Genomic DNA, 15,655 nt, shown 5'->3' with positions numbered 1-15,655 from the left:
GGACATTTTCTCAAACCTCACACTTTTAGTCATTACACGTTTTCAATTATTGTTGAAAACACTGAGCTTGTGAATGTCAGTGTGTAAAAAACACTCATTTTGACATCACAAAGCCATAATATATATTTTAATGTGGTTATAATTGTGCAATTTTGAATTTAAAGTCAATTTGCAAGAACTGTGTTGGTATAATTTTGCATACGGTGTGTGCTCATCTTTTAAAAAGCAATTTCTCTTTTAGTGAAGACGTGTGGCTCTAATCTTCAAGGACCAAGCGGAACCTTTACGTCTCCCAACTTTCCATTCCAGTATGACAGCAATGCACAATGTGTCTGGGTCGTCACTGCAGTGAATACAAATAAGGTAAGAAAATCGTCTCTGGTAGAGAAGCATAATCATAGGACAAAGGGAGAGATCACGAGTAAAGTGCAGTGAAGAAAATTCATAAAAAAAAGTGTGATTTCTGCAACATTTTCTACTTACCCATTATTTAAAACAACAACCATATATGAGAAAGTGGGAAAAACAAACTTCAAATAATGCAATTCCAGTCCCAGTCACTAAAATATAAATGACAACACATTAAAATTATAAGTGAATATTTTTCAAGATATGTTTTTGAAAGTTGTAAGTATATATTTCTTTTTTTCAAAAAGAAGCCATGAATGATAGCTTTTCACGTCATATCTTCTTTGCTCGCCATGTTCAGGTTTATCATGTTCTTATGTGTAGCTGACTTTCAATGTTTCTCTCCTGCCATATGTCACACCGCTCTTCTTTATTATAAATAGTTGATTTTAATGCGCTCTGTACTAATAGATGATTCATATTATAATATTTCAAAAGATTGAATTGTCTTTCTACTTGACTAAAAATGAATAATACATTAAAATATCTGTGCGTCACACCACTTCAAACAATTATAATCCTGAATGAGTGTAAGAGCAGCTAAATAAATTAGCTTGTTTTCTTCACCCACTCTATCCCGCTTTTCTCCTTATAAGAATATAGAGAGGACCTAAATATTAAGAATCTAAATTCCTTTCAGATTGTATGATACCTTTTCTTTCTGGGTTAGATTAAGGAAAGTTGGGTGGTGAAAACCATAAAACTGTGTCAGATTGTGTCCAAATAATGATTTAGAATTTACTAACTGGCAACTTTGATCAAGTCATTTAACCTCTCTGAAATTCAGTTTCTTTATCTATAAAATGTGAATAATAAGAGCATGTGTTTCACCGTGTTGTAAGAAATAAATGAAATAATGCATACAGAGTACTTAATAGAATTGGTAAGTACATAAACCACATTAACTTATTGTAATTAGATAAAGTGTATACTACTTCCCAGAATGTTTTAGGTTTTGATTTATGAAACCTAATCCTGAGAGCAGCAGTGCTTTAAAAGTCAACTCAGTGGTCAGTTACACTTGCCTCATAGGAGAGCTCTGATTTTATGAATCAGAAAAAATAGATTGGAAGTCTACTCTATAAATTTACCCAAACTATCTGTATACATTTGGGAAAATCACTTAATCTAAGCTTTCAACTGCATAAAGGAATTTGCGGTAACCACCCAACCTGAGTCATCAGTTCAGTTCAATTCAACAAAAATTTATCAAATACCTTCTCTGTGCAAGTTATGGGTTGTTGAGAAAAACATTATGAAGTACTCAAAAAATTAGCTCATGTTTATTGAACACTTACCAAGATGCCAGGTAAGATTCCAAGCACTTTTTATTAGTTAATCCTCATAAGGACTCCCTTTATGAGGTAGATACTTTTATTTCTTCATTTAACAGAGGCTAAATAACTTATCTAAGATCACATAACCAGCAATGGTCAGAGCTGTGTACTTTATAAGATGTGTTATTTACAAAGCTATAATCTCACACAGATATAAGTATTTTACACAAAGATAAGCATGAAGTAAGTTCATTGTGAAGTACAGAACAAACACATTGTATTAATCTTGCATTGAGATGGAAATCTTTTTGTGTCATGGTAATTACCTATAATTGTCATCAAAATGTGATGATTATCTCCTCTTCTATAAGATTCTGCTTTGCTAAATTTAATTCATTCTCATTGCTGAGCTACCTGAAGTTTCACAGAGGTCATCACATTTCTCCTTATTCATTTTACCTAATCTGCCAAACTTAAATCTCCCCTTTTTCTCCCTAAAAAAAATCCAATTTATTTTCTAAGGCAGACATAATTACTTTTACTTCTTTGCTATTTTTTTTCCAAATAGCTAACTGAAGACATTAATTTTGATCTGTTGGCTTATCTCTATTTTAAGATAATCTATAGAAATTAGTTTTCAAGCATTTTTAACAATGGCCCACAGTTAGAATTATATTGTGGCCTAGTTCTCTCTCTCTCTCTCTCTCTCTCTCTCTCTCTCTCTCACACACACACACACACACACCCCCCACAGACATGTGGCAAAATAACATTTTTGCTTACTACAAAAATAGACTTTTCTATTTTTTATTCCAATCTGTTGTAATCTATTTATTTTCAAGATATCAGTCATGCCTCACTAAATTGATTTTATGACACACTAACAAATTATATCACATAGTTTGAAAATACTGTTTGAAGATCTGCTTCCATAAATTACCACATCAGAAACTCTTTTTGAAAAGTAGTTGTTGGTATGAACCATAGGCATAGAGCTCTCCTAATTGGTATAAACTGTAATTAACCAAGATTCTTAATATGTCCATAATTTTCTTCAAAAATTTGTTTATATTTTTCTTTATGTTTGATAATTTTAAAAGTAACCATGGTGTCCTAAATGTCCAAAACAAATATATGTTTGGTGGAAAAAAACTCTGAGATTTAAAACTTGAAAAAACTGAATGGAACTAGTTTCAAATCTACGCTGCCTTTCTTACTAGTTTTACAATTTTAGGCAGGCATGATTTTTGAGTTCTCTGAACCACAGTTTTTTAAAAAATCCTTTTAGAGGTGATAAAACCATATCATAAAGTTGTTTTACTGATTAGATAAGAAAATACAAAATGTTTGATTCAAAGTAGGATCACTTTAAACGATTTATTATTATTACCAAATGTCATTTTGTCAAGGAATATTCTCTAGTTGTTATATTTAATTTATGTAGTAATGCAGAAAAAACATCACAATGTAATATTTTCTTCCCTCTGTGATTATGCGGTTGAATAATTTATAGGTAACTATATTATACTAAAATATTAAACATCAAATTGTTGTCATTTTTACTGATCAGTTTATAAACATTGCCATTAAACTTACTAAAAATAAAATATAATAACTGAGCAATACAGTCTTAAAAGTAATACGTATTTTTAAGGTTATTTTTTTACCCCTTCCATAAGCTTCCATAAAGAAATATTTCCTTTAATTATAACATTTTAATGATGAATGCAATTGAGGGTTTCTTCATAAACGCAAGTTAAAATATTAGAGTGATATTTTAATTGCCTGGTCATTGAGTTAATTTTTCTTCTTGCATTAGACATGCATTTAACATTAGTATCCTGTGTGAAATAATTAATTTCTGTCTTGAATTTTTCTTAATTTGTATGAAGGTGATCTTTCACAAGTTAGGTAGTCTAGTGCGTTTGTCTTTAATCTGAGGTACGTGTACCCCTGGGGTACAAAAACAATTCCTGCGGTGTACACGAGGGCTTGGATACCCTAAGATATTCTACTTTCTAGCACTGTCCTTCCTGATGACTTACTTCTGTTTGTTCTCTTTTATCACTCTCTCTTTTATGATTGTCTTTCACAGTGTCATAAGAAGGTCATTTATTACTTTTCCAGCTGACATATTAATATTTACATTACTTGAGTATAAGTAAAACTCTGGAGATCCAGAGTAAGAAATTCCATTTGTATAGCTCCTGAGCCAGGGTCCTTTAGAAAAAGCAAAAACAGATTCACTAAAAATATTTGAAGGAGACATTAACTTATTTTATCCAAATAACGCCCTTGAAAGATCCATCTCTTTATCTGTGTATCTATATATGTATGCCTGTCTGTCTGTCTCCCTATCTGTCTATCTCATCCATCCATCCATTTACTCATCTATCCACCTATTTTTTATCCATCAGCCTGTATCATTGTCTCTCCTAGAACTATAATTCGGGATACATAGAAGTAGATTACAGACTAATTTGAACTGAAGCACAAAGCCTAACTTTGAACAGAAGGCATTACTGAAATGTCTGATTGATTTTACAGGTTTTTCCATTTATAATATACAGTGGATATTTTATAGAAATTAAATGAACTAATGAATAATTTTAAGGAAATGATATTTAATATATTTGTACAACTACAGTATCATGGAAATTGCATCCTTTACGAATGCTCATACTTAGAATTTTTTAGTTCCTAATAGGGGCTTCGTAGAATTGGAGCTCAGATTTCAAAGAAGGCGATACCTATGGTTGGTGCTCAGACCTCTGAGGAAAGAATGTGAACCAGTGAGTTAAGGCAGACCCTAAAGCCAACTGGAAAAATAAACTGAGTATGTAATTTGCAGTGTCCCAACCCTAACATCAAAGAGCAGAATGTGGAAAGGTTGGCTTGGAGTTAAGAAATAGCACATAAATAATTAGCGAAAAATTGGTGTCAAGTGACATGGAAGGCTGCAGGTGGAGCTATTTCAGGAGAGGAAACAAAAGTTCATTAATGGGCACGTTTTATTTGAGATGCCATCTATTAGACTAGATGTAAGGTCGGAAATAAAGTCTGGAGATCCAGATGATAGGGATAGAGATGAAAATGTGCAAGCTGTCAGCATATTGACATTATTTGAAACCACAAGACTTAATAAGATCGCAAAGTAAGTCTTAGAAGGAAAGTTAAAGTTAGAATAAATACTGTTTGAACAACTTGTAAAGATGAATGAGTAGGGTACTTAGCTGAAAATATATTAGTATAGTTTTGTGTATATTTTTTTATGTTCCTTTTTTAATAAGCGAAGACCATCTATTCCCAGTCTAAGATCCAAAAATACACAAAAGGAACCCAGAATTAATACCTCAATTGTATTTGTATTATTTTTTCAAATGTAAATACACACCATTGGTGTTGACAATTACAAAATATAAGTGTTATGTTAGTGTATTCAATGTCGACTATTAGTTTTTCTTCTTACTTGAAAATAAGCAAACAATTTTGTCTCATGTGAGAGTCCTATTGGTTTTTTTCCTTCACATTAAAAAATGTTTTCATATTCATGATTGAGAACCACTAATTAAAATAAAGTACAGTGATCAGCATCACTCAAGCCTTTAAATAATGAGAAGAAAATATTGCATGATAATACATGGCAAAATTTGTCTTATATTTTGCGCAGTTCTTCTAACCACATCATTGAATTTATTTTATTTTAATTAAGCATGAGCCCTGGCTTTTATAGGAAAAGTAAATACTCATGACCATATTCTAGGACATAACATGAAGTCATCCTTAATGTTAATTTTTTTAATGTACCTGTGGTGATAGTTAGGCTTTGATTTTCAACTTGAAACCCAATGCCTACATTTAATTTTGGTCCTGATAATTGGAAATCTGTCTTCTTTATGCCTGTTTTATTACTTTCAGTTTGCTAGGCTGAGATTATTACTCACCATTGCCAGTTCATTTTAGGAGACTGGCATCCCATTGCTGGTCCACAGCTTCCTATCTGAGCTCTGCAATACACCAAAATAGCTACTTTGAACAAGTTAGGCAGTTGTCTGCTCTGTGCACCTTCATCATTCTGTTTTAACCCATGAACTGACTTTTTCCACATAATTCTCTTTTCATTGCCATCTACCTATTTCAATTTCTGTAATATATGTACTACCAAGTTTCACAACTGGTTCAATCATCTGAGACCTTTCTACTGGAGAGTGTTTTGTTTTGTTTTAATTCAGTTAAGCAAATATTTATTAACTACTAATACTTGGGTGGAGTTCTTGATGAAGATTCAAAGTTGAATACAATGTGACAACATTTTTTCTCATGGAGTTTACATTGTGATCAGGGATCACAACAATAAAAGGAATGTAAGTAATACATAAGATGGTACAATTGCTATGGAGAATAATTTAGCAGAGTCATGGGCTTGAGAAGTATGAGGTATGGGTTATGTTTTTATATAGAACACACTACAGGAAGGAATGAATGAAAAAAAAAAAAGGAGGGGGGAACTGGACATGTAGTAGACTTGGACCCATGTTGTGTTTTTGCTTACATAGCATCCATCTGTTCCCTATTCTTCATAAATCTGAGGAACTACCCCTCTCCTATTCTGGTGGTCTTAGAGGGGACTTCAATCAAAGTACCTTGTCCTAAACTCTTTCCTTTCATCTGCCAAGATATCATGCAATGATGTGCTGGAGCTAACGTCTACCAGCTCTTGGGAGCTGATTGTTAAATTATCAGGAATGTAGCAAGCTAGTTTTTCAGCATAGCCAAAATTAAAATGTAAACTATCTTTACATTTAATGTAAAATAACAACTGCCTAACTTGTTCAAAGAAGCTATTTTGGTGGATTGCAGAGCTCAGATAGGAAGCTGTGGACCAGCAATGGGATGCCAGTCTCCTAAAATGAACTGGCAATGATGAGTAATAATCTCAGCCTAGCAAACTGAAAGTAATAAAGCAGGCATAAAGAAGACAGATTTCCAATTATCAGGATCAAGATTAAAAGTAGGCATTGGGTTTCAAGTTGAAAATCAAAGCCTAACTATCACCACAGGTACATTAAAATAAATAACATATCTTTACATTTAATGTAAAATAACAGTTAATATAATATATTTATATTAAAATAAATATAATTATTACCTATTTATGAACATTATTTCATAAATATTTTGCTACACTTTACTATTAGCTATGCTTTTCAGGTATTTACATCTATTTTGTCCAAATGATTGAACTACATAATGATGTGTCACAGTGCGTATTACCCGACTGTATTCAGACACATTGGCAGCTTGAGATTATATGTGGTGGGAGAATTTATACTATAGAAGTTTGCAAACAATACGAATAAGAGCTTTATTTATTTTTGTTAATTTTAGAGATGTAGAAAGTGTTGAAGAAAATGTTTATCGTGAAGGTTGAATTTTAAAGTGTTGTTCCTGTAGCTGTTGCATTGTGAATGGCACAAAAAATTGAAAAAATACTCTTTCAGTATTCTAAAACTATTATTCAATTCAGTAATAAAATCATATCATTAACAAACACATGATATTTCAACATATGTATTCAGTTTTACAGTTGTGTTTCACTAATTAACATAAATGAAACCGTCGACCAACATTCATCTGAGAACTACACTCATTTATTCATCATTTGTATCATAAATTAGCTACAGATAAAAATGTTTGGCAAAAATCAGTGAAAGCATTTAATGAAAATCAATTGACTACAAAAGATTATAAGCAAGATTATTTTATATGTGTTATTATTTTTAAATTAGGTGTTATATGTCATTTATATCAGCAAATATTTTTTTCAAAAAGTCAGTCTATTTCTTTCTGGACTTTAAAAATTGTCACAGACTGAAAAAACTATTTGAGTTGATTTACCAAAAGACTTTGAGAATAATATTTAAAAGCAATAGTTAATTTGTATTGAATGTTTACATTGCTCTAAACCTCTGTATATATTTAATTTGAGCTTTACAACAACTTTTTGTAGGTATAATAATTATTCCCATTTTTCAGACAAAGAAACAGATTCAGATAGGTAAAGTAATTTGCCCAGTCCTACAGTGGAACTTTCACAGCCAGGATTCTTACCTAGGCGCTCTGACTCTTATATTATTCACTGATTTTTTCCTACTACCTCAAACCCAAACTCTCACTGGGCTCCTGTTCTTTCTTCAGCCTGGAATTTTAGCTTTTCCTTACTTTTCTGAAATGCTTCATATCTTTATATTTATACATGCACGTATTTTTACTTGTCAGTCAAAATAGTCTTTCATTACATGTCACCTTGAGGCAGAGAGCTAACGGTACAGTCATTTCTGTGTTGTCTTGTGATCTGCTATAAAGAGTCCATTGCAGGGTTGATCTCCCCAGTTTGCTCTCTGATACATTGTACCATATTCTGCAAATCGATTATATGCAAATTTTCTCTAGCCTTATCTATATTTGGGTAGAGGAATCTAGCTATTTAAATACATGGTAATGTTGGCTACCTTAATTTCTTGGGTTTCTAATGGCCTTTGGAAAAGTGGATCTTCAAATGTAAACCTGTAATTATGGTAAAGTCAAATAGTTTTTTTTTTTTTTAAATTAAATAATTCTTCAGTGTAATGAGCAGAATTAAGGTGACAATGTTGTGGAACAGAATTCTTTATGAATTTTCGACCAGTCCTTGTTCTCACTTTAAATGGAATCCCCTTTTATCCACACTGAATGATTGTTGGAGAAAAAAAAAAATGCTGATATCTCCAGGATGTCAGCAAATCTCACAACTGAGAAAATAAAATCCATTGGGAGGTTAGTAATGAAAGATTAAATTAACTGAGCATAGAAGAATGTAATTCAGAGAGAATAAAGACAGGCACATGAGGTCAAATTCAGTTTAGACTATAACTTTCACTAGCTTAGCAGAAGTCTTAAGTGTCAGAAGAAATGAAATTGGTCATCAAAAGAGTAAAAATTATCATTAAAAAAAATGTTAGTTAACACTAACCAAAAGCACAATATTTTTTTTTTTGTTTCTAATTGGGTCACATTTGTACCTTATAATTCAGAGAATATTGTTTACTATGACCTAGATGTATCAGTGAAGACGATCAAGAGACTGGAATTATTTTAAGTGTATAGATTTAATAACCCACTCTATACATTTCTGACCTATTTATAAATAACTTCCTTATTATTCTATATAGAATAATGCATAGACAGAGTCTCAATATAAGAGCAAAAGCCTTGAATTCTTATGCAAGTCATTTTGCCTCTTTAAATCTTGAGTTTCCTCATAGTCAAAGCAGGAATAATCACCCCTGCCTGCCATGTCATAGACGTGTTGGAGAATCACAAGTTCATATATTACACAATACTTTGTATGCTGGAAATTATTTTGCAAATTTAAAGTATTATGTATACTTATTATTTATACCATCCCTTATTCTGAAGATAATTTTAGGTGTATGGTGTTATCAATAGACTGTAATATATGTGTTGAAATATTTTGAGTAATTAAGGATGTTTAAGCATAAGAATAGCTAATGGTACCCAGTTAACATTTGTTGTATAAGAACTACTAGATAAGAATAAGCAATGTGTATGGAATATGTGAGAAATTATTAGGCATTTTGAACCAGCATAGTCTAAAATTAGTGCACAGTGGATAGCAAATATTTTGTTGGTACTTATACTACTTTATAAATAAATGTTAACTATATTTACAGTATATTAAATAATATTTGTACTTGTATATTATTTTCTCTACAGCTATCATAAAGCAGAGTTACTGACTTTTTCATATAGTTCTGATAAAATTTCACTATAACATTTCATATTATCTTGACATGGATTTGGTTTCTGTTGATGTGACAAGACAGATGGGAGTTTCTCTCTTTACCTTTTCATGGACACTTGTCTCAAAATTAAATGCAGGTAGATAATGACAACTTTTTCTAGTAGGGGGCAATATCCCTTTCTAGGAGGTTATTTAATTCTTCTGTTTCTTTTTTAAATAATTAGTGAAGATCCATTTTATAATATGATAAAATAATTACATTGTGAAATATTTCATTCATATATTCGCTACAACATTTAAGCACATGGTTTGTGTTTAGACCCATAAAATACCTATTCAGTGCTCCTCCCCAGAAACTCTTCAGGTATCAGAATACACCCTTGATTTCCACTATAACACTATCATCAGGAGCCTTTCCATATTGTCACAGCTCCATCACTGCAACTAGCCTTTTGCCACTTCATTTAGCTTGACCACTTATAGGCGCAAGTTCTATGTGCCAAAGAGTTGTTTTGGGACCTGTGCCAAGCTTCATGCCAGGCATGGAGAGTGTCACTTTCCTGCAGACTGCAGCTGTCTTTTGTCCTCTGCAGAAGCACATCCAACACAAGTTTTTGTATGCAAGTGATTTATTGAGAAAGTGTGCCCAGGAAACTATTAAGGAAGTGGGGGGAAGCAGAGCAGGAAAGAAGTAATTAAGCAGGGGTATGATTTCAGGCAAAATCCAAGCTGCGGCCTGATCCCATGCAGTGTAAATTACATCTGAGAGTTTATCGCATCTCAAAGCAAGGGAGCCAGGATTTCTTACTTCTCCATTCCATAATCATGGGCTAAGTGTTACTTACGTAGGTCCATCAGGTCTCATGTAGGGACAAAGCAATTCCCATAGCCCTCAGATAGTCTCCAGAAGAGTTACAGGCAAATGAGTATGAGAAATAGCAAACAGATGACAGAAAAGACAAGGAGTGTCCAAGGAAATCTGGATGGAGTATTAGCAGGGTTTGCTATGGTTGTGTAGCAACTAAAGGGCACAAAACTAAGGCAGCAGTTCAGGGATAAACAAAAGCCAGGTTGGCCTTACCAAGACTTACAAAGTCTTACCAGGTAATGATTCCAAAAGAGCTTAGGAGTAAAGAGCAGAGCTTAGTATAAAACAATAGAATAGAAATCAGGGAAACCTACTAGAAGAGTCCCCAAGCCAGGTAAAGTTTCTGCAATTACCATTTATAGGACATTCCAACCTTGGAAGTCGGGGAGCTATCAAGGGTGCAAATCTTTTTTTCCATCCTCCTCTTCACTGACCCATACCTGTACAGCCTGCTGGACTATTTCCAGCCCCTGACAATGGAATCTGTCCTCTTGACAAAATGGTTTATTTAGTTGAAATATTTTATTTAAACTTTATTACTCCGTTCACACATAATGAATAGTCATCTAAATATAAGCAAATGTCAATAAAGAAAAAATTAAAATAAATATTTTATAATGTTAAAAGGATTACCTTTGGGTAGAGGTCTAGAGTTATTTCCTCCTCTTAACTCTTGTGCTTACAAAAATTCTGTTAAATTTCACAAATACATATTTTATGGTTCATAACAAAATATATTTTAAACAAGAAATTAATAAAAAGAAAATGATAGATATAAGTACAAAGTTTATGTTATTGACTATTTTCTGGTTTCTGAAACTTTATTTTCCCCTCTCTTAGTTTCTGATTTTCTGAATTTTTCTCTATCTTCTCAGTCTTTTCACAGTACTCATATTCCTCTGCCACCTCATTAAAGCATGTTTCTCAATATTCTGAATGCAAAAAAAAAAAAAATTGTCGTCTATTCTTTTTCTCTTCTTTCACACATCAAAATACAAAGTCCAATGAAGTCATCATAGCTCATTATTATGCCTCAGAGATGCTGAACTCTCTTATCCAGGTTTCTGTTATTTCTCCTTTGTATTATCAACCAACTTTTCAACTAGTGAACTTAGACTCATTTTACTACCTAACCCAATCCTATTGACAAATTCAGTGTGACATTTATTCTAAAATCAAATTATATCTCCTTCCTTGATAAAATATCTAAAATATCCTCATAGCTTCATGAATGAATCAATCCTTGGACAACCTGAACTACTCTTACTTTTCTGGGCCTGTGCCCCAACACTCTGCTCACACCAGTTGTTACCAGAACCCTCTAGTTCGGGGGATGCAATGCTCACTCTTTGAAGAATATACTTTCCTGCTCTGTTTTCACCTCTATAAACCTTTGATTCTGTTTATTCCTGGCCATTCTCTAGGATTCAATTCATGTTTCACTTTTTCATGGAAATCTTTCCTGCCCTTCCTTTTAGATTGGTTTAGGATCTTACTCTTTACACTGGCTCACCAATTGCCATATTATATTGTAATAATCTGTTTACTCATCTATTTTCCTTAGTTTAAAACCCTTAATGACAAAAAAACACGCTTGAATCTTTGTATCTCTAATATTTAGTACAGTAGCTGTGATGTGAAAATTTTTCAAATTAATTTTGAAAGAATTGATTAAATGTTCCCATGTAAAAATCTCACTGGTTTATATGCATGTTTATTTGCTTTTCCTAGAAATGTCTCTGATTCTTACAGAAAAAAAAAAAGACAAAGCATGCAAAAGATGAAATAGTTTTACTTTTTTTCACTCTTCTTTCCACTACTGTTGGGTATTCCTACCACTTTAATCTCAATCTTTTAATTTTTTGAATGATATATTAATCAGAGCTGTGCAACATGATAATTAGTCATAAATATTAAGTAATTCACATAAATGGTGGCAATTAGTCTACTTTATACAGCCAGATAAAGTTGTGGGATGTTGGCTTAGGAGAGGAAAATGAGAGACTGGACAAAGAAATCCAAATTTAAAGTACTAGGATACACAGATTTACCAGTTGTATTATCAACCAACTTTTCAACTAGTGAACTTTGACTCATTTTACTACCTAACCCAATCCTATTGACAAATTCAGTGTGACATTTATTCTAAAATCAAATTATATCTCCTTCCTTGATAAAATATCTAAAATATCCTCATAGCTTTATGAATGAATCAATCCTTGGACAATAAATGTTTGCTTATGTAATTTGTTTACAGCAGCAATAGAACCAACACTATCATAATACAATTCAACCATTATAACTCTTAAATTCTTTAGTGTGGCCCCTCACCCTTTAAATTTGGACAAGTTAAGATATGGTGCAAGACTTGTGGTGGGTCTGCCATGAATTCCACAGTGACATAGTCTAACTCACTGCTTCACCATTCCCAGAGAGTGACATGTGCCTATGGGAGTCAGCATTGTGTCTTAGGTTTCTACATGGCGTCCCACACATTCTGGGCAGTGGTTTGAGGGAAGTCATAAAGAAGTAGGGCAAAGGCCAAATACAAACTGTTTCTTAAGAAAATTTTCTTCTGTGTGCTACAAAACACTTTATTTATGGATTTATTCATTTATACCGTAACTTAGCAACATGGTCACACTCGGCTACAAGGGAATGAAAGAAAATAGAGTCTTTATTTAGTGTAACTTGGTTCCAGCTAGAAATTGTACTACCATGGAAGAAGGGATAATAGAAAGTTAAAGAGAGGTTTACAAACTCCATAACACAGAGTGTAAAATTGATGAGTGAATAAATAATATTTCTGTTTAAGAACTACCTGGTAAGGAGACAGATATTAGGAAGACAACAGCAGTATTAATATTAATACTGTAGTTTTGATATTATTAATAATATTAAAATAGGAATAAATTGAGTGCATACATCAGATACTATTCTAAGCTCTTTTATGTGTCATCTCATTTAATTCTCTCATTAACTGTATAAAATATTTGCTGTTACAGTGTTCATTTTATGCACGTCAAAATTGATTTCGAGAACTTAAGTGACTTGTCCAAATTTAAAGGGTGAGGGGCCACACTAAAGAATATAAGAGTTATGATGGTTGGATGGTATTATGATAGTGCTGGTTCTATTGCTGCTGTAAACAAATTACATAAGCAAACATTTATTGCTCTACAGTTCTGTGGGTCACAAGTTCAGTACAGATCTCACTGAAAGGAGGTGTCAGGAGGCTGTGTTCCTTTCTGAAGACCTAGGGAAGACTGTTTCCTACTCATTAATGTTATTCTCAGAATTAAATTCCTTGAGGTTGTAGGATCAAGGTCCTTAGATTTTACTGGCTCTCAGCTGAAGTCCATTTCCAGCCTTTTATCTCCCTCTTCAAATACAGCAAAGGCAAGTCTAGTTCATCTAGCGCCGCATTTATTTGGCACATTCTTCTGCCTTTCTCTTCTGCTTTTAAGGACTTACGTGATTGGATTGGGCCCATCTGGACAACCGAGGATAAATTGTTCATTTCAAAGTCCTTGACCATAATCACACCTGCACGTCCCTTATAACATGTAAAGTACATATTCATGGATTAAGGCATGGGCATCTTTGGGGGGGCCATCATTCTGTTTACCATTGGTGGGAGTGAGAAGAGGCAAAGGAATTGGGGAGCAGATGACTTTTAAGGGATGGTGCCTTCATATAGAAATTTCTGTCCAGCAAAGGAGACAGATAACTAATTAGCATCCAAGATATAGAAAAGTGACTAAGGCAAGCTTGAAATCTTGACTTATGTCCCACTCTGTCTTGCCCACACCCCAAGGATCTATTTATCAGTAGACAGATATAAATATCATTTAATTATGTTAAAATTTCATACATTTTCATTTTACACCTTTCACTCTCTAACACTGAAAGTTATATTTCTACTTAGGGGGAGAGAGAGGATATGAGGAAAGTTTTTATGCTCAGAGTAGGTCTTCAACATTTTTGCTAACCAGTTGGGCTGGTCAGCAGATAGCCTTTAGTGTTTAAGAAATGGGAGGCTCTAAGAACCTTAAATGAGTTTCCATTAATACAGACGAAGTGAATAGAAACATTGATGTACATTTTCAGTTATTAGTGTAGAGAAGTGTACAGGATATCCTGTTAAGTTAATTATGAGACTGTATTTTATTTAGACAGAACATTTCTTTCCCACTTCCAAAATCCTCAGCTAACTACCACTGCCTTTAATGGTGAAAAACACAGGCAAAGATGGGAAAGGCAGTAAAATGAAAAATAGGTAAAGAAGAATTGTTTGTGTAAAAGAGACATTAGTCAAAACATCTTCAAAGTAAATCATATACTTGTTACATTTATTAATTAAGGGGCCAGGCCTGTTAATCATCATTAGTCTCAAGTAATATTTATGGACTGAAAAGGATTTGTCCATAATAGTGAGAAAGGGTGAGGTGGTTAGGAGTGAGAGTGTAGAAAAGTGTATGCATACAATAAATATTTAACAAATATTTGTTGCTGATAGCTTGTATTCATTTCTGTCTATCTGTATAAGCAAATATTGGATGCAATTTTATATTATAGGAATCAACTAAATGTAACGAACTATAAAAAGTTTATATTTTTTAGTGAAATAATTCTCAGTTATTTATAACTTACTGTTTGAAAGACACTGTACCAACTTTAAAAATACTTATGCTGAATTTATTTATGACGTATGCATGAAAATTTTATAGCTTTTTAAACTGCTCATAGTATAGTATAGTTTTATGATTATATCTTTTTTATTTCTATAATTATAACTTTTTAAAAATTTGTTTTTCTTGTTATGATCACCATTGTTCTAAAAGGCAGCATAGGGAAGTATAAAAACAAGAACAAAATCACCCTTCTTTGCATGGAATATATTCATTTTAGAAACACTATATTTCTTATTCTTAAAATAAATTTTAACAACTCATTTCATCACATACATTTTAGTTAATTTCATAATTATGTGCCTAGTGTTCTAGAGTGCAATTTTAATAAAGTTAGATGTAACTTCATTTTAAATTTTGAAAACTGAAGCAACATAGTTCTTTTTAATAACATGAGAATTTAATACTCCCAGTAATAATCATTGACTTTCAATATTTTGCTTTCTCCTGAAGATGAGTCACATGTGTTGAACAATTTAGAATAAAAATAAATATTTATTCTATTTCTGTTCTATATTTTCTATCCGTAGTGCTAACATTTCCTCATATTCTAATATAAAATAAAAATTGCCTATGTGTATGGAAATATACAAATCGTATAATGGTA

The 15,655-nt window shown here is 32.6% G+C and overlaps 1 protein-coding gene across 6 annotated transcripts in view; it reads left to right on the top strand.

The window, feature by feature from the left end:
- The window catches only part of CSMD3 (CUB and Sushi multiple domains 3), a 989,790-nt gene that overhangs the window by 458,738 nt on the left and 515,397 nt on the right, over window positions 1-15,655 (top strand). For all 6 annotated transcript variants that reach the window (XM_016138158.2, XM_036232977.1, XM_016138161.2 and 3 more), the window contains one exon: window positions 242-363. In XM_016138158.2, coding sequence (XP_015993644.1) covers window positions 242-363 — 122 coding nt within the window. The remainder of the gene's footprint in view (window positions 1-241; window positions 364-15,655) is intronic.

The sequence above is a fragment of the Rousettus aegyptiacus genome, unplaced genomic scaffold (genome assembly GCF_014176215.1).
Source record: "Rousettus aegyptiacus isolate mRouAeg1 unplaced genomic scaffold, mRouAeg1.p scaffold_m13_p_15, whole genome shotgun sequence".
Classification (NCBI taxonomy): Eukaryota; Metazoa; Chordata; class Mammalia; order Chiroptera; family Pteropodidae; genus Rousettus; species Rousettus aegyptiacus.
The sequence above is the reverse complement of the archived record's forward strand: the minus strand, read 5'-3'. Positions and strand labels throughout refer to the sequence as shown.